Raw genomic sequence first — 26,445 nt, 5'->3', positions numbered from 1 at the left:
AGTGTAATTGGGTGTTGCGGGCTCAGTGGGCCAAAGGACCTGTTAAAATGCTGCGTCTCTAAATTAAAGCAATAAAAATATATACAGCAAACATTTAAGTCAATGTTATTATCTTATAAGTTTTTTTTATTTTCTACCTCCTGCTTCCTCTCATACTGTAGGAGCAATGTTTCTATTTTCTGTCTTTTGTGTTTTGTGTTGCATGTTTTTATTATGGGTTACGGTTATTTTTCATGTGGGTCTGGGCGAGGTAGAGGTAAATGAGTGTAATCGTGTATTCGGCTATTGTGCCGTTAGTTCAGTTTTAATTTTTATTTTATTGAGATACAGCGCAGAATAGGCCCTTCCGGCCTTTCAAGACACGCCACCCAGAAATTCCCCAATTTAATCTTAGCCTAATCATGGGACAATTTACAATGACCAAATAACCTACCAACTGGTACACCTTTGGACTCTGGGAGGAAACTGGAGCACCCGTAGAAAAGCCACAGGGAAAATATACAAACCCTTTACAGGCAGTAACCGGAAATGAACCCAGGTTACTTGTACTGTAAAGCATTGTGCTAACCACTATGCACCATGCTGCCCCATTTAGAGAAGGGGTGAGCCTGAAAACGGATATGTTTTGTTGACCACAAATTTTTCCAATTTTGCTATTGCTATGCTAGTTTGGTTGGATTTTGTCTCTGTTTTTGATTGCTTGTCTTTGCTGGTTTCGTAATAAAGGATCGTACATACTTCTCTTTGACTTGGAACTCAGTTATTTGGAAGCATGTCACACAGTATTAATCCCTCCCAGTCTCTCAGGTGGTTTTGGTTTGTAGCCACTATACAGATGGTTGATATGGGAACCCTGGTGACATATCTCAGTTGTGTTTCCTTTTGGGGAGGGAGAGGAAAAAGTGAGGCTACTCTCTACCACCTCTGGCAATGATGCTTTTGTGGTATAATTGGTGAGTTCAAAGGTGAGTCATGTGACTTTTTCTGCAAGCCAATGACCCATGAATGGCACTGAGTCCATTTGGGATGAAGCTGCTGAATAAGTATATGTATTGTGCAGACATAACCATATACAAAATGCCAACTTTCATGACAGAGCTATAATGAGATGGACATTTAAATTTTCACTTTGTTTGCAAGGGATCAACCTCATCAGTATATAAAGTCAACAGGGTTATTGAAGAACACCAAACAGATTGAGTTGCAGAATCATCTTTCCAATGAGTAGTAGGTTAAGGTCAGTTTGGACAGTCCAACCCAGCATGGATAAATTTTTCTCAGTACTTCGTTTGCCTTATAATACCGGAAAGAAAAATAAAACAAATAAAAAGCAGAGTTATGTTCTGCTGTTTGTGCATTTAACATACTGAGTGAAACATTCAGTTTCAACATCCAGCTGAAATTGTTCCCCTCTGATATGAAAACATCCTGAAGCTATTTTTAGATACATAGAACATAGAAAATCTACAGCACATTACAGGCTCTTCAGCCCACAACGTTGTGCTGACAATGTAACCTACTCTTGAGGCTGCCTACAATTTCCCTACTGCATAACCCTCTATTTTTCTAAGCTCCATGTACCTATCTAAGAGTCTCTTAAAAGAACCTATTGTATCCACCTCTACCACCTTCGCTGACAGTGCATTCCACGCACCCACCACTCTCTGTGAAAAACTTACCCCTGACATCCCCTTGTTACCTTCTTACAAGCATTTTAAAACTATCCCCCCTAGTGTTAGCCATTTCAGCCCTGGGAAAAAGCCTCTGGCTATCCACATGATCAAAGCCTCTCATCATCTTATACACTTCTATCAGGTCACCTCTCATTCTCCGTCGCTCTAAAGAGAAAAGGCCAAGTTCACTTAACCTATTCTCATGTCCTTCAATCCAGGCAACATCCTTGTAAATCTCCTCTGCACTCTTTCTATAGCATCCACGTCCTTCCTGTAATGAGGTGACCAGAAATGAACACGGTACTTCAAGTAGGGCCTAACTAATGTTTTATATAGCTGTAACATTACCTCATGGCTCTTGAACTTAATCCCACTGTAGATGAAGGCCAACACACTATACGCCTTCTTAACAACACTGTCAACCTGCACAGCAGCTATGTGTGTCCTATTAACACAGACCCCAAGATCTCACTGATCCTCCACACTGCCAAGAGTCTTACTATTAGTATTATATTCTGTCTTCAGATTTGACCTACCAAAATGTACCACTTCACACTTATCTGGGTTGAACTCCAACTGCCACTTCTCAGCCCCATTCTGTATCCTATTGATGTCCCGCTGTAACCTCTGACAACCCTCCAGACTACCCACAACCCTCCCAACTTTTGTATCATCAGAAAACTACTCAACCCACCCTTCTACTTCCTCATCCAGGTCATTTATAAAAATCACAAAGAGGAGGGGTCCCAAGACAGATCCTTGCGGAACACCACTGGTCACCGACCTCCACGCAGGATACAAACCATCTACAACCACCCTTTGCCTTCTGCTGGCAAACCAGTTCTGGATCCACAAAGCAAGATCTCTTTAGATCCCATGCCTCATTACTTTCTGAATGAGCTTCACACGGGGAACCTTATCAAATGCCTTAGTGAAATCATATACATAGATAAAGAGTAATTCCTAAAGATGCAAAATATCAATTTGAAACCTGAAAAGTCAATAGAAATATGTTTTTCTGCCTTTAGTGCACATGTTGATCAGTTGTGATATGAGTTGGTATTTCATGTAAAAGTTAAATAATAGCTGTTATCCTCTTATAGGGAGAGATGGGTCTAATGGGTTTGCCAGGATTGGAAGGCTCCCCAGGAGAAAAGGTATGTCTCACTCCAATCTCACTCTTCCACTGTTCTCTTTCTCTTTCTTACTCTAATCTTGCTCTTACTTCTTCCATTTTTTACTCTTTCCTTATATACCCTCTAGCTAATTTTGTTCTTGCTCTGTCTTTCTTTTGCTCATCTCGTTCTCCAGTCTCTCCTCTCAATACTTTCTTTCTTCCATTTTCTCTCTCTCTCTCTGTCTATTGGTAATTTATCTGATAATGCAGGGAATGAACCATAATATTTTGCCAATTTCACAATCAGGAAACTCATTAGTTCTGATGACATGAAACCATGATCTCATCTGCACCCAGTTATTGCCAAACACAGGACAGTTTCTTCCAGGCAACCTTTTTGTCTGGCATTTTACTTCAACCTCCCACTCCCTTTGACCTACCTGACTGAGGTCTCCTACACTGTTATAGTGAAGCCCAGTGTAAGCCCTGAGCACTTGGTGGCTTTCCAGGCTCAGAACTGAATTATCCAACTTATGCAACTTGCTCTTTCTTTCAGCCTGTGTTAGGAGTGGCCATTGCTATCAGCCATCCATTCGTGATTTGAGTTTGGTTTTACTCTCTCTCTATGAATATTGTCTTTGCTGCTGAGCAACAAATAATAGAAGGAAGCAGACCATACTTCTAAATGCTACATTAGGCCATAAGGTTTTACTCTATCAGAGATATTCCTTTGTTCCTGTAACTGAAAATTAACTTGTTTTCTCTTTTACCAATTCTGGGAAAAGGTCCTGGATCTGAAAGGTTAACCCTGGTTCTCTTTCCACAAATGCTGCCTTCCAGCACTTTGTTTTCATTTTACATTTGCAGTATCTACAGCTTTGATTTTCACAGCATTACCAGTAGCTGGACATGAAGAAACTGTAAACACGAGGAACTCTGCAGATGCTGGAATTTCAAGAAACACACATAGAAATTGCTGGTGAACGCAGCAGGCTGGGCAGCATCTCTAGGAAGAGGTACAGTGGACGTTTCGGGACAAGACCCTTCGTCAGGACTAACTGAAAGAAGAGCCAGTAAGAGATTTGAAAGTGGGAGGGGGAGGGGGAGATCCAAAATGATAGGAGAAGACAGGAGGGGGAGGGATGGAGCCAAGAGCTGGACAGTTGATTGGCCAAAGGGATGTGAGAGGATCATGGACGGGAGGCCTAGGGAGAAAGAAAGGGGGAGGAGTGAAGCCCAGAGGATGGGCAAGGAGTATAGTGAGAGGGACAGGATGAAGGAGATGTCCTCCTTTTTTAAAGAAAGGGGCTTCCCTTCCTCCACCATCAACTCTGCTCTCAAACGCATCTCCCCCATTTCACGCACATCTGCTCTCACCCCATCCTCTCACCACCCCACTAGGAATAGTGCTCCCCTGGTCCTCACCTACCACCCCACCAGCTTCTGGGTCCAACATATAATTCTCCGTAACTTCGACCATCTCCAACGGGATCCCACCACGAAGCACATCTTTCCCTCCCTGCCCTCTGCTTTCTGCAGGGATCGCTCCCTACGCAACTCCCTCGTCCATTCATCCCCCCCATCCCTTCCCACCGATCTCCCTCCCGGCACTTATCCTTGTAAGCAGAACAAGTGCTACACATGCCCTTACACTTCCTCCCTTACCACCATTCAGGGCCCCAGACAGTCCTTCCAGGTGAGGCGACACTTCACCTGTGAGTCGGCTAGGGTGATATACTGCATTCGGTGCTCCCGATGCAGCCTTCTATATATTGGCTAGACCCAGCGCAGACTAGGAGACAGTTTCGCTGAACAACACCACTCTGTCCGCCAGAGAAAGCAGGATCTCCCAGTGGCCACACATTTTAATTCCATGTCCCATTCCCACTCTGATATGTCTATCCACGGCCTCCTCTACTGTCAAGATGAAGCCACACTCAGGCTGGAGGAACAACACTTTATATTCTGTCTGGATAGACTCCAGCCTGATGGCATGAACATTGACTTCTCTAACTTCCGTTAATGCCCCTCCTCCCCCTCGTACCCCAGCCGTTATTTATTTATTTATATATATTCTTTTTCTCTCTCTCTCCATTTTCTCCCTCTGACCCTCTCACTATATCCCTTGCCCATCCTCTGGGTTTTTCTCCCCTCCCCCTTTTCTTTCTCCCTAGGCCTTCTGTCCCATGATCCTCTCATATCCCTTTTGCCAATCAACTGTCCAGCTCTTGGCTCCATCCCTCCCCCTCCTATCTCCTCCTATCATTTTGGATCTCTCCCTCCCCCTCCACTTTCAAATCTCTTACTGGCTCTTCTTTCAGTTAGTCCTGACGAAGGGTCTTGTCTCGAAACGTCAACTGTACCTCTTCCTAGAGATGCTGCCCAGCCTGCTGCGTTCACCAGCAACTTCTATGTGTGTTTCTTGAAATTCCAGCATCTGCAGAGTTCCTCGTGTTTACAGTTTCTTCTTGTCCAGCTACTAGTAATGCTGTGAAAATCAAAGCTGTAGATACTGCAAATGTAAAATACTGCAAAGGGCTGGAAGGCAGCATTTGTGGAAAGAGAACCAGAGTTAACCTTTCAGATCCAGGACCTTTTCCCAGAATTGGTAAAAGAGAAAACAAGTTAATTTTCAGTTACAGGAACAAAGGAATATCTCCGATAGAGTAAAACCTTATGGCCTAATGTAGCATTTAGAAGTATGGTCTGCTTCCTTCTATTATTTGTTGCTCAGCAGCAAAGACAATATTCATAGTGAAAGACTGAAACCAAACTCAAATCACGAATGGATGGCTGATAGCAATGGCCACTCCTGACACAGGCTGAAAGAAAGAGCAAGTTGCATAAGTTGGATAATTCAGTTCTGAGCCTGGAAAGCCACAAAGTGCTCAGGGCTTACACTGGGCTTCACTATAACAGTGTAGGAGACCTCAGTCAAGTAGGTCAAAGGGAGTGGGAGGTTGAAGTAAAATGCCAGACAAAAGGGTTGCCTGGATGGCTAGAACACTGCTGCTACTTGATGCAACCGTTTATTCTGAGTTTGGTTTCCCCTGTGCTGAGGATTCCACATCGCGAACATCCAGTGCTTACTCCAAAACTGTCAGAAGAGCATATGAATTGTTGCTCCAACTGGAAGTTAGTGAAAAGGTGAAAGGGCTGGTGTTGCATCTCCTGTGATTGCACAGGAAGATGCTATAACATGAGGAATGATTGGAGAAGATAGGAAAAACAAATCAGGGTTTTCCAAAGGGAGTGAGGGTGTGGTAAACCATGTATATATGTTGTAACTCGGTTACCTGTCTGGACACATCCCTCTGCTGACTGTCCCTGTGGCTCCTCCCACAGAGTCCTGTATAAAGGTGTTCGCCTTGCCCCTCCCTCTCTACCCTCTACCCCGCATCGCGGATGTGGTCAATCTGATAGCACAGTACAAGGTGTACTCGACCATAAACCTAAAATTCGCTTACCATCAGCTCCCCATCCGCCGGGAGGACCACCCTTACACTGCCTTCGAGGCGGATGGCAGGCTTTATCAATTCCTGCGCGTCCCCTTTGGTGTCATGAATGGTGTATCTGTCTTCCAGAGGGCAATGGACCGGATGGTGGACCAGTGCCAACTGAAGGCCACATTCCCATATCTGGATAACATCACCATCTGCGGTCACGACCAGCAGGATCACGACAACAACCTCCAAAAATTTCTCCAAGCGGCCAAATCTTTCAACCTCACCTATAACAAGGACAAGTGTGTATTTGGGACCACCCGACTTGCTATCCTTGGATGTGTCGTGGAGAATGGAGTCATTAGCCCTGACCCCGACCGTATGCGCCCCTTGTTGGAACTCCCTCTTCCCAATACCCTCAGAGCCCTCAAAAGGTGCCTGGGCTTCTTTTCATATTACGCCCAATGGGTCTCTAACTATGCAGACAAGGCCCGCCCCCTGGTCAAGTCCACCACATTCCCCCTCTCTGCCGAGGCCCACGCGGCCTTCAACCGCATAAAAGGGGACATTACCAAAGCAGAAATGCGTGTGGTGGATGAGGCCATTCCCTTCCAAGTAGAGAGTGCGGCCTCCGACTTTGCGCTGGCTGCTACCCTCAACAAGGCAGTAAGACCAGTGGCGTTCTTCTCCCGTACCCTTCAAGGCCCTGAAATTCGGCACTCTGCGGTAGAGAAAGAGGCCCAGGCCATAGTGGAAGCTATAAGGCACTGGAGGCACTATCTTGCCGGCAAAAGGTTCACGCTGCTAACTGACCAGCGCTCAGTCGCATCCATGTTTAATAATCAGTAACGGAGCAAAATCAAAAATGATAAAATTCTGAGGTAGAGAATCGAACTCTCCACCTACAACTATGACATCATGTACAGGCCTGGGAAGCTCAACGAGCCCTCCGATGCCCTATCCCGGGGAACATGCGCCAGCGCGCAGATCGACCGGCTATACTCCCTACATGTAGACCTTTGCCACCCGGGAGTCACCCGGCTTTTCCACTTCGTGAAAGCCCGGAACCTGCCTTACTCCCTTAAGGAGATCAGGATGATGACCAGGGACTGCCAAGTCTGCGCAGAGTGCAAACCGCACTTCTACCGACCCGAAAAGGCACCACTCATCAAGGCCACCCACCCCTTCGAGCGACTGAGTGTTGACTTTAAGGGCCCCCTTCCCTCCACCGACCGCAATGTGTACTTTCTTAACGTAATTGACGAGTACTTGCAGTTCCCCTTCGCCATCCCCTGCCCCAACACCACTACCACGTCAGTTATAAAAGCCCTGTGCAAGCTCTTCACTCTGTTTGGATACCCATGCTATATCCACAGTGACAGAGGGTCCTCGTTTATGAGTGACGAGCTGCACCAATACCTGCTGGCTAGGGGAATTGCAACCAGTAGGATCACGAGCTATAATCCTCGGGGGAATGGACAGGTGGAGAAGGAGAATGGCACAGTGTGGAAAGCCACACTCTTAGCCCTCAGGTCAAAGGGACTGCCGGTCTCCCGCTGGCAGGAGGTCCTTCCCGAGGCACTCCACTCCATCCGCTCCCTGTTATGCACAGCCACCAATGCCACCCCTCATGAGCGGCTCTTTTCTTTTCCCAGAAAATCGACCACTGGAACCACCCTACCATCTTGGCTGACATCCCCGGGGCCAGTGCTGCTCCGGAAACATGCGAGGAGCAATAAATACTCCCCGATAGTCGAGAGGGTTCACTTACTTCATGCGAACCCGCAGTATGCCTACGTGGTTTTACCTGATGGGCGGGAGGACACGGTCTCCATCCGCGACCTGGCGCCCGCAGGAGCTCCGGGCCCCTACCCTGAACACTCCGTGGTGACTATTGACCCCGTACCCACCAATGTATGTACCTATGAGACACCGTGCACCCCAAACCCTATACAGACACCACACGACACTCCCATACCGGGCACACGCACAAGGGATTACCGACGCCTAACGTGCTGGCACCTGAAGTCAGGCCGGAGCCAGCACAACCGCCATCGCCGGTGCAATCACCGCTGGTGCTACGTAGATCACAGCGACGGACTCGACCGCCTGATAGACTTAACCTGTAAATATACTTCTTGTAAATATTGTCAGTCACTTCACCCCGAGGGACTCTTTTTAAGAAAAAGGAGGGGTGAATGTGGTAAACCATGTATATATGTTGTAACTCGGTTACCTGTCTGGACACACCCCTCTGCTGACTGCCCCTGTGGCTCCTCCCACAGAATCCTGTATAAAGGTGTTCACCTTGCCCCTCCCCCTCAGTCCGGGGGCAGACACTCACTGTGGAGGTCGTATTGTACAGCGAATAAAAGCCTTTCAGTATTTTACCAAACCTCAGTCTTTTGGAGTAATTGAAGGTGCTTCAGAGGGAGAGGGCACAGGGATATCTGTCTGTTAGTGGAACCTTATTGTAGCTTGTTGAAATTGCAAAGAGTGATATCTTGAATGAAGAGGCTGGTGTGATGAAAATTAAGGATCAGGAAATCTCGGTTCTTGCTCTGTCCAGAAGGAGAGGGAGGTGAAAGCAGAAATATGGGAAATTGATGTGATGTGGTTAAGTTTTTATCCACGATGGTGGAGGTGAAGCCACAAATAAAATATTTCAGAAGCACCTGTGCAGAACGTCTCCTTGAAGCAAATTGAGGAGCCACACAAAGCAAATGTAGCTGTGGCTCCATGCAAATGTCAATTGCCATTTCTTTGATCTGTGGAACGTGAGTGGAAATGAAGAGCTGTTGTTCAAAATATGAACAACTTCAGCCAGGCAGGAGGAGAACATGTTCAAGAAGAGGTGGAGGTTCCCAGCCCCTCCTTATGAGGAGTAGAGACAGAGCATTTATATGGCCATGGTGAAGCTGAACCAGTTGGGACCAGGAGACTGTTAAGGAAGGAACTGGACCAGGAAGAAAGGGCAGAGTCAAGTTAAAATTAGCTAAAGTGTAATTGAGAATTGAACCTGAGCACTCCATGGGTTTATATGACTTTCTGATTTACTGATTAGGATATCAATTTACCCTGAGTTCTTTGAAGTTAGTGATAGGCATCCTCAACAGATCACTGCAAATGTTCATTACAGCTCTAGAATGTGGTATTCATCAGCATTTTTTTCACAAAGGCAATAAGGTAGTAGTATACCAACCTGTAAGGTGTTAATGCATCACTTATAAAATATTTTTGCAATGTACTTCTAGGGCGATCCAGGAATGCCTGGACCACCTGGTCTCCAAGGACCCATCGGTCCACAGGTGAGTATTTTGAGGGGAGTTGAATAATATTGAAGATTTATATCTTGCAAAATGCAAAATAGTAAATCAGTTTATGTAGCATTTATTAAGGGGCCTTGGTGTGATGTTTCCCACTGTACATCAAGTTCAATGACCATTGGAAAATTGGAAGTTTATTTTCCTTTCTATTTAAAAAGCTGTTCAAGCACCATATCCATCAGAAGATAGTTCAGGCACCGTCAAATTTCTTCAATTTATGTAAAAATTGTCCTCAACATTTCTGCAAGGAATTGAGACATTTTTGTTTCTTTAAAGTTGCCCTTTGCTAAACTTACCACACAACATGATATTTATCTATCATTATCTATCACTGAGTGTTGCTAATACTATGCAATGGGTGCATTTCTTGAAGAGTTATGTTTAACAAAGAGTGAGTTCTCCTGGTGACCTCTCAAGTATGAGTTACCACTGCCTAAGTTAATAAAGATTCATGTGGAAGAAGGGAGGGCTACAAGGAAGGAGCAAGAAAATTGAAACTGATTGACAGTTTATTCATGAGGCTAATTGTGCTCAATTTGTCTCATTCTGCACTGCATCATCCTGATTTCCACTTTTTAAAAAAGGAGGGAGAGAGAAACCGGGGAATTACAGACCGGTTAGCCTAACGTCGGTGGTGGGGAAACTACTGGAGTCAGTTATCAAGGATGTGATAACAGCACATTTGGAAAGCGGTGAAATCATCGGACAAAGTCAGCATGGATTGGTGAAAGGAAAATCATGTCTGACAAATCTCATAGAATTTTTTGAGGATGTAACTAGTAGAGTGGATAGGGGAGAACCAGTGGATGTGGTATATTTGGATTTTCAGGAGACTTTTGACAAGGTCCCACACAGGAGATTAGTGTGCAAACTTAAAGCACACGGTATTGGGGGTAAGGTATTGGTGTGGGTGGAGAGTTGGTTAGCAGACAGGAAGCAAAGAGTGGGAATAAACGGGACCTTTTCAGAATGGCAGGCGGTGACTAGTGGGGTACCGCAAGGCTCAGTGCTGGGACCCCAGTTGTTTACAATATATATTAATAACTTGGATGAGGGAATTAAATGCAGCATCTCCAAGTTTGCGGATGACACGAAGCTGGGTGGCAGTGTTAGCTGTGAGGAGGATGCTAAGAGAATGCAGGGTGACTTGGATAGGTTGGGTGAGTGGGCAAATTCATGGCAGATGCAATTTAATGTGGATAAATGTGAAGTTATCCACTTTGGTGGCAAAAATAGGAAAACAGATTATTATCTGAATGGTGGCCGATTAGGAAAAGGGGAGGTGCAACGTGACCTGGGTGTCATTATACACCAGTCATTGAAAGTGGGCATGCAGGTACAGCAGGCGGTGAAAAAGGCGAATGGTATGCTGGCATTTATAGCGAGAGGATTTGAGTACAGGAGCAGGGAGGTACTACTGCAGTTGTACAAGGCCTTGGTGAGACCACACCTGGAGTATTGTGTGCAGTCTTGGTCCCCTAATCTGAGGAAAGACATCCTTGCCATAGAGGGAGTACAGAGAAGGTTCACCAGATTGATTCCTGGGATGGCAGGACTTTCATATGAAGAAAGACTGGATGAACTGGGCTTGTACTCGTTGGAATTTAGAAGATTGAGGGGGGATCTGATTGAAACGTATAAGATCCTAAAGGGATTGGACAGGCTAGATGCAGGAAGATTGTTCCCGATGTTGGGGAAGTCCAGAACGAGGGGTCACAGTTTGAGGGTAGAGGGGAAGCCTTTTAGGACCGAGATTAGGAAAAACTTCTTCACACAGAGTGGTGAATCTGTGGAATTCTCTGCCACAGGAAACAGTTGAGGCCAGTTCATTGGCTATATTTAAGAGGGAGTTAGATATGGCCCTTGTGGCTACGGGGGTCAGGGGGTATGGAGGGAAGGCTGGGGCGGTGTTCTGAGTTGGATGATCAGCCATGATCATAATAAATGGCGGTGCAGGCTCGAAGGGCAGAATGGCCTACTCCTGCACCTATTTTCTATGTTTCTATGTTTCTAAAACCACTTTAATCATTGTGATACGACTTGATAGCATTCATTGTAGATAAACATAAAACATTTTAGTTCATAACCTTAAAAGTCACACCTTATAAAATTATACTTCCTTCGAATAATAAATAGTTTTTAATATAAATAACAATTGCAGTTTTTGTTCTTCCTTCTAAAAAGGGAAAATCCGGTTCTCCAGGCCCACCGGGACCTCCAGGTTCAACCGGCGATCCAGTGAGTTGAATTCTCGTGTTTATTCCTATGTATATCATCTGCTATTTATGAAGTAGGACTGGAGACTGATCTTTACTCTGTCTAATGTTGTAGGGAGTAAAAGGTGAGAGAGGACCATTGGGAGAAACTGGCTTTCCTGGACCAAAAGGACCACCTGGAGCCCCAGTATGTATATTTTCTGAATAACAAGGTTTTTATATGCTATAGAAAACACCATTTGATGAAGAACTTCCATTCTTCAGTGATTGGCACAGCAAACAAACTCATGTAGTCTAAATGTTACTTAAAACGAAGCCTATGCTTGAACTTGCTGTATGTAGGTATGGACAATATTACATTCACTGAGTGTTGCTAATGGTGGTCAAGTTCCTTACTGGAAGTGAAGGGTGCTTGGGAGGAATATTTGAAAAGCTTCTCCCTCTGGCTGTCTCACTGCTTTTGCATGATGAGTCCTCATAATTCTAGAGAGGCCAGCCAGCAATGATGAAGATAGGGATCCTATCTGAAGCGTCAAGATTGTGCTTTAGATCTGTCCAGGCATCCTGCTCTTTGTTTCAGAATACATACTGATTTTCAATATATCTCAAGTGGTCTGTGGATCTTGCTGTGGATATGTGCTGCCTTTGTTCTTGGATACCTGACAAAGGCTAAGAGGAGAGATTCAAGAGATAGCTCTTGTACTCCAGTAACCAACTGTTGGTCAGACAGAGGAAGTTAACAACAGTAGGCACAGTTGACTGCCTCTTGATATTATGTGAGTGCTCCAGGTATAAAATGTTGACCAGGTTGATTTTCTATGCGTTGTCCCTGACCAGTTGTAAAGGATTTAATCTCTATCAATTTTCAATCTGGTAGAGATCCGAGTTCTGATGCCAAGTCCCCAATGGCCCATGCATGCAGTCATTTTGGAGGTGGCCACAGTGCCTGCACATTATTTGTGCCCAGTGCAAGGAAAATGTGATTAAATCCTCTCTGTTTGTGGTGCAGCTCTGGAGATATGGTTAAGATTTGGTGCTGCTGCCTGGGCAGAACTAGCTGCCAGGAATATAAAGGCCACTGTAATATAATTACCACTGTTATTAGTATCTAGTTTATGGTTCAGCATCAGCGGCTTTGCCTGAGGAAGAGGTTGGTTTCAGTCCCATCTTAGAGAGGTTCTTGTTGGTCAAAGCTTTTCTTGTTCTCCTCTTGCCTCTTCTAACAACAAGACTTGATCTTTGTACCCTTTCTCCTAGTTTATTGTTGTCCACACATCTGATGTGAAGAAGTAATTGCTTTAAGTACCAGGTAGATAGGATTTAGGATGGAGTGCCAGGGTTGGATGTGGATATTTCTGACTCAACATTCAGAAGGAAATAGACTGGAAAGAGAAAAAGATTTTTAAAAAACAACAAGACAAGGCCATGAGAGTGGGACTAGCAACACACATCAAAGTTGCTGGTGAAAGCAGCAGGCCAGGCAGCATCTCTAGGAAGAGGTACAGTCGATGTTTCAGGCCGAGACCCTTCATCAGGACTAACTGAAGGAAAAGTTAGTAAGAGATTTGAAAGTGGGAGGGGGAGGGGGAGATCCAAAATGATAGGAGAAGACAGGAGGGGGAGGGATGGAGCCAAGAGCTGGACAGGTGATTGGCAAAGGGGATATGAGAGGATCATGGGACAGGAGGTCTGGGGAGAAAGATAAGGGCGGGGGGGGAAACCCAGAGGATGGGCAACCCAGTGGGACTAGCTGGTTTGCTCTTCCATATAGCCAGCATGGACCCAATTGGCCAAATGGTCTCCTTCTACACTGTAAACTTCCATTATTCCATAGAAAAGGTCTTGTTGATCTGCAGAAAACTATTGTCAGATATAGATGTCTTACTTTCTGTGAATATCTGTTCCATACATTTCTCTCAATCATACACTCTCCTAATCAGTCCCAAGAAACCAGCGCTAAAGATCCTGTAAATCGGAATCAGGTTTATTATATGACCATAAGAAATAGGAGCAGAATTAGGCCAGTCAGCCATCCAATCTGCTCGGCCATTCCATCATGACTGATCCCAGATTCCATTCAATTCCATATACCAGCCAGATCCTTTGATGCCCTGATTGATCAGGAAACTATCAACTTCTCACTTGAATACACCCGCGGACTTGGCCTGCACTGCACTTTATGGCAGAGCTTTCCACAAATTCACTACTCTCTGGCTAAAAGAATTCCTCCTTACACTGTTCTAAAAGATCGCCCCTCAATTTTGAGGCTGTGCCCTCCAGATTTGGACGCCCCACCATAGGAAACATCCTCTCCACATCAACCTTATCTAGTTCTTTCAACATTTGGTAGGTTTCAACAAGATCCGCCTACATTCTTCTAAAGTCCAGTGAGTACACACCCAAAGCTGCCAAACTCTCCTCATATGTTAACCCCTTCATTCCTGGAATCATCATCGTGAACCTCCCTGGACTCTCCAATGCCAGCACATCCTTTCTGAGATATGGGGCCGAAAACTGTTGATGGTATTCCATGTGCAACCTGACTAGTGTCTTATAAAGGCTCAACATTATCTCCTTGCTTTTATATTCTATTCCCCGTGAAATAAATGCCAACATTGCATTTGCCTTCTTCACCACAGGCTCAACTTGTAAATTAACCTTCTGGAAGTCTTACACAAGGACTCCTAAGTTCCTCTGCACTTCTTATATTTGAACCTTCTGCCCATTTAGATAAGAGTCCACACTATTATTCTTTTTACCAAAATATATTATCCTACATTTCCCAACACTGTATTCTATCTGCTAATTCTTCGCCTATTCTTCCAATTTGTTGAAGTCCTGCTGCAATCACAATGTTTCCTGAACACTACCTATCCCTCCACCTATCTTTGTATCATCTGCAAACTTTGCCACAAGGCCATCAATAACATTATCCAAATCATTGAAATTCTGCACCCTTTTTTCTCCAAACATACCTTTGCTCATTGCGGCCAAAAAGTTCTTTTTTAACTTCATCAGTACACAGGACTTGTTTCCAAAATGCATCAGGCTTGTTTAGATGCTCCTTTGGACCTCTTGAATGGAACTTTTTGGCCGCAGTGAGCAAAGGTATGTTTGGAGAAAAAAGGGTGCAGAATTTCATGAAAAGAACCTCTCTCCAACTGTTAAGCACGGGGGTGGATCGATTATGCTTTGGGCTTGTGTTGCAACCAGTGGCACAGGGAACATTTACGGATAGAGGGAAGAATGAATTCAATTAAATACCAGCAAATTCTGGAAGCAAACATCACACCGTCTGTAAAAAAGCCAAAGATGAAAAGAGGATGGCTTCTACAACAGGATAATGAACCTAAGCACACCTCAAAATCCACAATGGACTACCTCAAGAGGCGCAAGCTGAAGGTTTTGCCATGGCCCTCACAATCCCCTGAACTAAACATCGTCGAGAATCTGTGGATAGACCTCAAAAGAGCAGTGCAAGCAAGACGGCCCAACAATCTCACAGAACTAGAAGCCTTTTGCAAGGAAGAATGGGCAAAAATCTCCAAACAAGAATTGAAAGACTCTTAGCTGGCTACAAAAAACATTTACAAGTTGGGATACTTGCCAAAGGGGGTGTTACTAAGTACTGACCATGCAGGGTGCCCAAACTTTGCTTCGGGCCCTTTTCCTTTTTTGTTATTTTGAAACTGTAAAAGATGGAAATAAAAAAGTTTTCTTGCTTAAAATATTAAAGAAATGTGTCATTTTTAACTTTATGCCTTTTGGAAATCAGTTCATCTTTTACTCGCTTTGCTATTCATAGTAACAGAAATTTTGACCAGAGGTGTCCAAACTTTTGCATGCCACTGTGTGACTGTGTATGTGTATGTTTATGTGTGTGTGTGTGTGTGTGTGTATATGTGTGTATACATATATATTCATTCCAAGCATGAACAATAAAGGAACTGTATACAGGAACATCTGACATCTGCTCTGAGTATGGATTGGACACTCCCCAGTCCAAATGGGAAACACCCGTGAAGGTAGTGGAGAATGACAGAGCTAAGGTCATGTGGGACTTCCAAATACAGACTGATAGGCAGGTACTGGTTCCCCAATGAGTCATTATAATACTGGATAAGGAACAGAAGAAAGCAAAAGTAATAGATGTGGCAGAATATAAAAATATAAATATAAAAATATAAAAATAATAAGTAGAGCAAAAAATGTGAGGTGAGGTTCATGGACCATTCAGAAATCTGATGGCAGATGAAAGAAGCTGTTCCTGAAATGTTGAGTATGTGTCTTCAGGCTCTTGTACCTCTTGTACCTCCTCCCTGGTAGTAGAAATGAGAAGAGGGCATGTTCTGGGTGATGGAGGTCATTCACAATGAATGTTGCTATTCTGCATGTCCTCAGTGGTGGGGAGGCTAATGCCCCTGATGGATCTGTTTACAACCCTCTGCAGCTTTTTCTGATCCTGTACATTGGCTCATTCATACCAGACAGTGATGCAAGCACTTAGAATGTTCTCCACAGTACATCTGTGGAAATTTGCTAGAGTCTTAGGCTATGTCCACACTAGACCGGATAATTTTGAAAACACCAGTTTCGCGTAAAAATGATAGGCGTCCACACCAGGCATTTTTGAAAATACCTATGTCCATATTAGAACGGATTTTTGGGCGAATCTCCTCCTACTGGGCATGTGTAGGACACACAGAAAACAAGTGAAGAGGAAACTGTATACTTGGTGTGCGTTTGTCCAGTTACAGACTAGAAAAACTTGAAAGGAAATTGCCAAACAAAAGACCTGGTGCACAGTTGTCCAGAAACATTTCCTACAGCCGTAGTCTCTTCGCCGATGAAAGGGACGACAGCTACAACTAAATGCAATAAGGCTTGTTACTGGGCAAAAGTGGAATTTGTTGTTACCTCATTTGTTTGCCTTTACTTTTGCCATGTCTTTGTGTATTATTTTGCTGTATTTAACATGTGCAATAAAACGAGTTACTGGGCAAGATAGTCATAGTCATAGTCATACTTTATTAATCCCGGGGGAAATTGGTTTTCGTTACAGTTGCTCCATAAATAATAAATAGTAATAGAACCATAAATAATTAAATAGTAATATGTAAATTATGCCAGTAAATTATGAAATAAGTCCAGGACCAGCCTATTGGCTCAGGATGTCTGACCCTCCAAGGGAGGAGTTGTAAAGTTTGATGGCCACAGGCAGGAATGTCTTCCTATGACGCTCAGTGCTGCATCTCGGTGGGATGAGTCTCTGGCTGAATGTACTCCTGTGCCCACCCAATACATTATGTAGTGGATGGGAGACATTGACCAAGATGGCATGCAACTTAGACAGCATCCTCTTTTCAGACACCACTGTGAGAGAGTCCAGTTCCATCCCCACATCACTGGCCTTACGAATGAGTTTGTTGATTCTGTTGGTGTCTGCCACCCTCAGCCTGCTGCCCCAGCACACAACAGCAAACATGATAGCACTGGCCACCACAGACTTGTAGAACGTCCTCAGCATCTTCTGGAAGATGTTAAAGGACCTCAGTCTCCTCAGGAAATAGAGACGGCTCTGGCCCTTCTTGTAGGCAGCCTCAGTGTTCTTTGACCAGTCCAGTTTATTGTCAATTCGTATCCCCAGGTACTTGTAATCCTCCACCATGTCCACACTGACCCCCTGGATGGAAACAGGGGTCACCGGTACCTTAGCTCTCCTCAGGTCTACCACCAGCTCCTTAGTCTTTTTCACATTAAGCTGCACAAAAGTGACAAATGCATCTATTGATACCTGCTTTCATAATAAATGAACCTTTGGACATTTTGAAACTTTCAACCCTGTTATTGGAAAGATGTTATTAAAGTATAAAGACTGCAGAAAAGATTCACCAGGATGTTATCTTGACCTGGGGGCCCGAGTTATGAGGAGAGGTTGTGTGGGTGAGGAGTTCATTTAATAATTGAAAGTGAGGGGCAACCTGATGTGATAATGGTGGGCACAGACAGGGTTAACACACATAGATCTTTCCCTAGGGAGGGGAATGCAAAAACCAAGAAGGTACAGGATTAAGATCAGAAGTGAGAGATTTTAAAGGTACTTTAGGGGGCAGCTTCTTCACACAGAGGGTGGTGTGTATTTGGAATGAGCTGAAGGAAATAGTGGCTGGGACAGGCACAGCAGCAACGTTTAAAACCATCTAGATAAGTACATGGATAGAAGAGGTTTCGAGGGCTGAGGGCAGATGGGACTAATTTGCTAGGCAAAAGTGAGGTAAGAAGCAGCTTGATAGAAATGTACAGCAAAACTCTTCCGCACATATTTATAGCCAGGGTACCTAAGACTTTTGCACAGTACTGTAGTTGTCAACATGGAGTGGAGAGCATGTTTGTAAATCTGGCGGGAGCAAAGGATGTTGGGAATGGTGAGGGTGGAGCACTGTGGCAGGGCTGGGGGGCAGTTGGCAGTGAAGGAGTGCCGGGGTGGATGGCACCGGTGCAGACCCTGTCAAGAAATTTGTTTTTTTTTGCAGGCAGCATTACAATGTAATACATAAAATTACTACACTGCTGTGCTGTGTAAAAGTCTTAGGCACTCTAGCACTATAAACATGGATTCAGCACAGACTAGAAGGGCCGCGATGGCCTGTTTCCGTGCTGTAGTTGTTATATTGAATGTTTGCACAAGCAATACATTAATAAAGCACCTTGTTAAATGTATAAAACATGTCTGCATCAGTGTTATCTTGTATTTCCATACAATGTTACATTAGGCTGCTACACATCTATTGTCAGATATTGTTGTGGTGTTGGAGATTGCGTTCAAGAAAACAATGAAATGCCGTGCTGCCGCCACCATTTGTTCCAGCATGTCATGACAGCGGTTTTATAATTAGCCGATTACCCCGTACATACTACAATGGCCAACTGGTGTTTTCAGCTTTAAACACTTTGGAGAGTGTTTTAGAAAAGTTCTGTTTTCGGGGGAGGAAAATGCTGTTTCAGTGTAGACGGAGGGTCAAAATGAAGAGAAAAAGTTTCGGTTGCGGATTTATCTGGTCTCGTGTGGACGTAGCCTTAGGTGACATACCAAATCTACTCCTAATTCAATTTCTTCTGCTAAGTGTATATTTGACTGTAGCTGGATCAGTGCTGAGGCTTCTAGCAAATGAACGTCATCACATCCTGGCTGTCCCGCGATCTAAATTTAAGTTCAGGGGTGACCGCGCCTTTGCTGTTGTAGCCCCTAAACTGTGGAACAGCATTCCCCTCCCTGTCAGATCTGCCCCCTCCCTTGACTCTTTTAAGTCCAGGCTCAAAACTTACCTTTATTCACTAGCGTTTGAATCTTCCTGATGTGGCTGATTTTTGGCTTGTGCCTAGGCTCATGTGTTGTTTATTTTGTGCTTATAAGCTGTGTGCCTTGTTGTTTATATCTGTGTTTCTTGCATTTGTGACTTTAGCTACGTGTTTTGGTTCGTATAGCACTTTGGTCAACATGGGTTGCTTTTAAATGTGCTTTATAAATAAATTTGACTTGACTTGACATCAGGACTAATGTCACCAGCTGCAAGCTCTTCCAGTTGGCGTGTTTCTGTGACCCCCAATTTGCCAGATAAAATGATTTTCAATTGACAGTGGAAGAAAATCATCACCCACAGAAAAATGCTATCAAAGTCTGTAGCTTTTGGATAGTCCCTCCTAATGAGAAAGAAAGAGGTATTGGCTCTACACTTTCCACCCATTTTTACCTCAAATATGGGGGAATGATAGACAGATACTTGTTCAGGGCAAATAAGGTTGTAGAAAATGTGTGACACTAAAATATTACTGGCATGGTTCAGATACTTTGAAGATGAGCTTTCTTTTCATTACTTTGCAGGGGAAAACTGGGGCGCATGGATTCCCAGGTGCACAGGTAAGGTTAAAGGAGAACAGTTTAGGTATCATGGTTTTAATTATTACTAATTTGTTTTGCTACCCCACCTCGTGCCCTGAAATGTTAGCAGGTTCCAAGCATGAACTGCAATAGTTCTCCAATTAACAATAAAGTATTTTACACTTATTAAGTCTTGTGAATTTACTTTCTTTATTAAATTATAGGGTTTGCAAGGGAATCCAGGAGACCGTGGACCCAAGGGTGAGCGAGTAAGTCACTTATTAGAAGAAATATTTCTTAGTATAAGGATAACTCAGCCAGGACATGCCCACCGATTGCTGTTGCCTGACATCCTGTTTGATACAAACTGTATGGATACCTGAATTATCCAGATTTCTTTGTTCCATGTTTAGACACTTACTGACTGGCTTTACACATACAAACTTGGAGATGGATTGAAAGGGAATTAGATATTTGTATGTCCAAAAGTTGTGAGTTCAGTTCCTTCAGAGAGTGAAGAATAAGGGGAAAATCAATGAGGAAAAGGAATTACATTACCACAGTCCAGCAAGAAAAATGCTCTTGAAGTGAGTATTAGGATGAGAGCAGCACATATAAAATGCTAGAAGTCAGGCAACATTGATGTAAAGGAATAAACAGACAACATGTCGAGCCAAGACTCTTCATCAGGACACATAAAGTGTGAATGCGTGAATGCAGTGAATTCACGTGAATGCAGCTTCATATTGAAGAACAGTATTAGTGAAGTTATTCTGATGTATTCCCTCAAAATTAATCAATAAGCTTCATGAACTTGACCTCAATAACACCATGTGCAGTTGGATCCTCGGTTTTGCCACTTGCAGACCCCAGTGAGTTCAGATTGGCAACAACATCTCCTTCACAATCTCCATCAGCACAGGTCCACCACAAGGCTGAGTGCTTAGCACCTACAGTCTATTCGCTTTACACTTATGACTATGTGGCAAAGTACAGCTCCAATGCCATGTTTAAGTTTGTAGACAACACGGCTGTTGTTGGTCAAATCAAAAGTGGTGACAAATCAGCATGTATGAGGGAGAATGAAAATCTGGCTGAGTGGTGCCACAACAACAACCTCTTACTCAATGTCAACAAGACCAAGGAGCTGAATATGGACTTCAGGAGGAGGAAACCATAGGTTTATGAGCCAGTCCTCTTTGGTGAATCAAAAGTGAGAGGGTTAGCAATTTTAAATACATTGGTGTTAACATTTCAGAGGACCTGACCTGTGCCCAGCACATAAGTGCAATTATAAAGAAAGCATGGCAGCTCCTCTACTTCCTTAGAAGTTTGCAAAGATTTGGCATGACATCTAATATTTTGACAAACTTCTATAGATGTGTGGTGGAGAGTATATTGTCTGGCTGCATCACTTAGATTAACACCTCCTTGGACAAAAGGGGGCAGAGGAATAATAGACATTAAAAGTCTGCACAACAGTCAGATAAAACTTCTAAGCATATGCTTTTATCAACAAAAACAAGATTTAGCACTCCACATGAGCATATGCAATTCTGATAAGAAATATACACCACTAAACTTAAATGAGAGTACTACCCCAAAAAAATTAAGACATTATCACTATTGAAGAAAAAGTTAACCAATGGAAGAGCATGACCCTCCATGGAAGGCATTCCCACAATCTGAGCAGACTTAGATTTTGACAAGGAAGCGTCAAGCGCTTAGCTCAGTGTTGGAGACCTCTTCCCAGAAACAGAAAGGTTCCTTGTGGAAATACAGGACCAGGTGGTTAACACACAAAAAAATCAAAAATACATCATAAAAGACCAACAAATTCAAGATGATAAATGTAGAAAATGCGAAGAAAAATCAAAAACAATCCTATACATTACAGGATCCTGTAGCAGTTTAACTCTATCTGATTCCTTACAAAGACACAATCAAGTAGCAAGCATCATTCATCAAAATCTTGCTTTAAAATACAAACTCATAAAAGAAATCATACCATACAAGCCTGATCTAGTTTTAAAGTCAGAATACCACAAATTATGTTATGATCGATCAGTTATTACAGATAGGATGATCCATAATAAACATAACAATGCATAATAATACTTGTTAAACAAGCAAGAAAAACTTACTTAATATATATAGCCATTTCAAACACATAACTTTGAGAAATCAGTAAATGAAAACCACCAGAAATATGCTGAATTAAAAGAGGCACCAAGGAATAAGCAGCTAAGATGAGCTATGGTGCAGGTTGGGCCTGTTCTGTTAGAATGGAGAGGCAGGGCTACTCAATCCTGCTGGAAGATGTTGAATTTGGATGAGGACAGTATGGAAGTAAACTGTGGTGCCCCTGCAGTTGAATACACTCATTGTCTAGGCTTGTAAAGAAGGGCTACTTTGGATAGATAGTTAAAATCCACATTTTGTGAATAGGAAATGCAGAAATGAAGGAGAAAGTATTGAATGTTCTGCTTTACTGGCGGTAGTTCAGATCTTAGGCATTGCTCTGCATCACTTGTTCACAATTCATAAAAATGAGAAAGGAATACTTGGAATTTTTATGCATGTTTTTACTAATGTGTGTTTTTCTTCATAAATTTGTGCTTCTTCTCAAAGAACAGGTTTCTAATGTTTGTCTCTTCTAAAATGAATACATAGTTATGTCATGGCCTTCCTTTTGTCCTTGTTGGTCTTGATCCTTTCTGTTCCTCTTTTGGATAGGGAGATCCAGGAATACTGGGTGATCGAGGGCCTCAGGGTGAAAGAGGAAGGATAGGTCTGCCAGGGCCACCTGGAGAGAAAGGAACGATGGGACCTTCTGGCCCTGTAGGGCCACGAGGAAGAACAGGTCCCCCAGGACCTCCAGGTCATCCAGGATTCTCTGAAATTTCAGTAAGACAAATCAATTACCATTCTTTTCATATCTGTTCTGGTATTTTAGCATCTAAATGCCGTTGTATATTTATGATATATATTACCTCAATTTTGATCAGCTCATTATGAGTGAACAAATGAAAATGTGGTGAGGAAATGGGACAAATATTCCAACTTTTACAGCAATGTTGGCTTTGAACTTTTCTATCATTCCTTCTGCACCATGCAGAAAACACTATTCACACTATCCTGCCACATCCATGAAATGATGTAATAAATCACTTGTCATCTCAGCCTACTTCAAATTCAAAATTTGACTGTCATTCAACCATACATAAATACCCATGAATTCAGCCAGACAAAACAGAGTTACTCCAGGGCCAAGGTGCAAAGCATGCTACCAACAGTCATGCACAGCACAAGGCACATATAGCACATATACAGCGTCTATAGAAAGTATTCATTCCCCCCCCCCCCCCCGGAAGTTTTCATGTTTTATTGTTTTACAATATTGAATCACAGTGGATTTAATTTGGCTTTTTATTGACACTGATCAACGGAAAAGGATTCTTTCATGTCAAAGTGAAAACAGATCCCTGCAATGTGATCTAAATTAATTACAAATGTGATTACATCACAAATGAATTTCATTGGCTGCAAGGTGTTTTCAGATGTCCTGAATTAATGCATAAATTCATATTCATTGAGGCTGCAAGAGGCAGATGGGCTGCTATCCAGATTCACTACTTGCAGTATCCTCTCACCCAGACTTATTCCAGACACCTACAGTTGAAGGCAGAAGTTTGCATACACCTTAGCCAAATACATTTAAACTCAGTCTTTCACAATTCCTGACATTTAATCCTGAAAACATTCCCTGTCTTAGGTCAGTTAGGATCACTACTTTATTTTAAGAATGCGAAATGTAGAATAATAGTAGAGAGAATGATTTATTTCATCTTTTATTTCTTTCATCACTTTCCCAGTGGGTCAGAAGTTTACATACACTTTGTTAGTATTTGGTAGCATTGCCTTTAAGTTGTGTAACTTGGGTCAAATGTTTTGGGTAGCTTTCCACAAGCTTCTCACAGTAAGTTGCTGGAATTTTGTTCCGTTCCTCCAGACAGAACTGGTGTAACTGAGTCAGGTTTGTAGGCCTCCTTGCTCGCACATGCTTTTTCAGTTCTGCCCACAAATTTTCTATGGGATTGAGGTGAGAAAATTATGTCAAGCCTGTTTCATCCTTGGGAGCAATTTCCAAATGCCTGAACGTAACACGTTCATCTGTACAAACAATGGTACGCAAGTATAAACACCATGGGACCACGCAGCCGTCAGGAAGGAGACGTATTCTGTCTCCTAGAGATGAACGTACTTTGGCGCATAAAGTGCAAATCAATCCCAGAACAACAGCAAAGTACGTTGTGAAGATGCCGGAGGAAACAGGTAGACAAGTATCTCTAGCTACAGTGAAACGAGTCCTATATCGACATAACCTGAAAGGCTGCTCAGCAAGGAAGAAGCCACTGCTCCAAAACCGCCATGAAAAAGCTAGACTACAGTTTGCAAGTGTTCTTTTTGGAGAAATGTCTTCTGGTCTGATGAAACAAAAATTGAATTGTTTGGCCATAATGACCATCGTTATGTTTGGAGGAAAATGTGTGAGGCTTGCAAGCCGAAGAACACCAGCCCAACCGTGAAGCATGGGGGTGGCAGTATCATGTTGTGAGGGTGCTTTGCTGCAGGAGGGACTGGTGCACTTCACAAAATCGTTGGCATCATGAGGAAGGAAAATTATGTGGCTATATTGAAGCAACATCTCAAGACATCAGCCAGGAAGTTAAAGCTCGGTTGCAAATGGGTCTTCCAAATGGACAATGACCACAAGCATACCTCCAAAGTTGTGGCAAAATTGCTTAAGGACACCAAAGTCAAGGTATTGGAGTGACCATCACAAAGCCCTGACCTCAATCTGATAGAAAATTTGTGGGCAGAACTGAAAAAGCATGTGCGAGCAAGGAGGCCTACAAACCTGACTCAGTTCCACTGGGAAAGTGATGAAAGAAATATACGCTGAAATAAATCATTCTCTCTACTACTATTCTGACATTTCACATTCTTAAAATAAAGTAGTGATCCTAACTGACCTAAGACAGGAAATGTTTTCTAGGGTTAAATGTCAGGAATTGTGAAAAACTGAGTTTAAGTGTATTTGGCTAAGGTGTATGTAAACTACTGACTTCAACTGTATGTCAGGATGCTGCTCATTGACTATAGCTCAGCATTTAACACCATTATTCCTACAGACTTGATCGATAAGCTATGGAACCTGGGCCTCTGTACGTCCCTCTTCAATTCAATTTCCTAGCCAGAAGACCACAATCTGTGTGGATTGGTATTCATAACTCCTCCTCACTGACGATCAACGCTGGCGCACCTCAGGGGTGTGTGCTTAGCCCACTGCTCTACTCTCTATATACCCATGACTGTGTCTAGGCATAGCTCAAATACCATCTATAAATTTGCTGATGATACAACCATTGTTGGTAGAATCTCAGATGGAGATGAGAGGGCGTACAGGAGTGAGATATACCAGCTTGTTGAGTGGTGTTGCAGCAACAACCTTACTGACTCAATGTCAGTAAGACCAAAGAGCTGTTTCTGGACTTGAGAAAGGGTAGGATGAGGGAACACAAATGAATCCTCATAGAGGGATCAGAAGTGGAGAGAGTGAGTAATTTTGAATTCCTGAGTGATAAGCAATGTTCCCCCTAATTTTTAGTAGTCGGTGTGCGCAAAAACCCTATGTTGTGCAAATTTTTTTCCTGTGACAAAAGTATGTGCGCACTGAATGCACACATGGCACAGTTTATGTAGATTTAAAAAATATTTGACATAAAACTGCACAGAATAACAACAAAATAACATACATATTTAAGTCACTCAGTTATTTTTTTCTCTCTCCTGTCTTTGGCATTTACCCATTCTTTGTAAACTCTATCTAGACAAATAGAACTTCCATCCAATTGATAGCTTTTACATAGAACATAGAATAGTACAGCACATTACAGGCCCTTTGGCCCACGATGTTGTGCCGACCCTCAAACCCTGCCTCCCATATAACCCCCCACCTTAAATTCCTCCGTATACCTGTCTAGTAGTCTCTTAAACTTCACTAGTGTATCTGCCTCCATCACTGACTCAGGCAGTGCATTCCACGCCCCAACCACTCTCTGAGTAAAAAACCTTCCTCTAATATCCCCCTTGAACTTCCCACCCCTTACCTTAAAGCCATGTCCTCTTGTATTGAGCAGTGGTGCCCTGGGGAAGAGGCACTGGTTATCCACTCTACCTATTCCTCTTATTATCTTGTACACTTCTATCAATTTTGATTCTCATTAACATATCCAAATGACATTCACCTAAACGGTTTCTCAGCTTGTTTTTGAGTTGATTCATTAGTTTAAAGCCTCACTCACAGTCCGCACTAGACGCAAGAAAGGTTCCCCCAATGTCCATCAACTGTGCAAGGTCACAAAACGGTTCATTTTGAAGTACAAATGCCACCATTTGAGCAAAGTTGAAATCAGTTTGGATTTAATTTTTTCTTGCATGGAAAAAATTTGAAATCATTAAACTGTCTAACTATTATAGTATTTTCAGCTAGAAGATCATGACATCTTGGACATAAGGCATGAACTTGTTCATCGCCAAATGTGAAGTCACAATCTGCAATTGCGGAGAAATCAAAAGCTGACCATTCTTGTACCTCAACTTGTCGTGGTTTTATAAATGACAAGGAAGCACCGAAGATTCTCCAAGAAATTTTAAACTTTAATTTGCAAAGTAAAGCTGAGACAGACAGTAGACTAGGCTCTGTAAGTCTGCCACTGAATGCCCGT

General features: G+C 43.1%; 1 protein-coding gene across 2 annotated transcripts in view; it reads left to right on the top strand.

Annotated features, from left to right (window-relative positions):
- The window catches only part of col19a1 (collagen type XIX alpha 1 chain), a 374,732-nt gene that overhangs the window by 309,479 nt on the left and 38,808 nt on the right, over window positions 1-26,445 (top strand). For both annotated transcript variants that reach the window (XM_072250470.1, XM_072250475.1), the window contains exons 46-52: window positions 2,777-2,830; window positions 9,488-9,541; window positions 11,744-11,797; window positions 11,891-11,962; window positions 19,658-19,693; window positions 19,879-19,923; window positions 22,391-22,561. In XM_072250470.1, the coding sequence (XP_072106571.1) occupies window positions 2,777-2,830; window positions 9,488-9,541; window positions 11,744-11,797; window positions 11,891-11,962; window positions 19,658-19,693; window positions 19,879-19,923; window positions 22,391-22,561 (486 nt within the window). The remainder of the gene's footprint in view (window positions 1-2,776; window positions 2,831-9,487; window positions 9,542-11,743; window positions 11,798-11,890; window positions 11,963-19,657; window positions 19,694-19,878; window positions 19,924-22,390; window positions 22,562-26,445) is intronic.

This window comes from Mobula birostris, chromosome 2, assembly GCF_030028105.1.
Source record: "Mobula birostris isolate sMobBir1 chromosome 2, sMobBir1.hap1, whole genome shotgun sequence".
Taxonomy (NCBI): Eukaryota; Metazoa; Chordata; class Chondrichthyes; order Myliobatiformes; family Myliobatidae; genus Mobula; species Mobula birostris.
The sequence above is the reverse complement of the archived record's forward strand: the minus strand, read 5'-3'. Positions and strand labels throughout refer to the sequence as shown.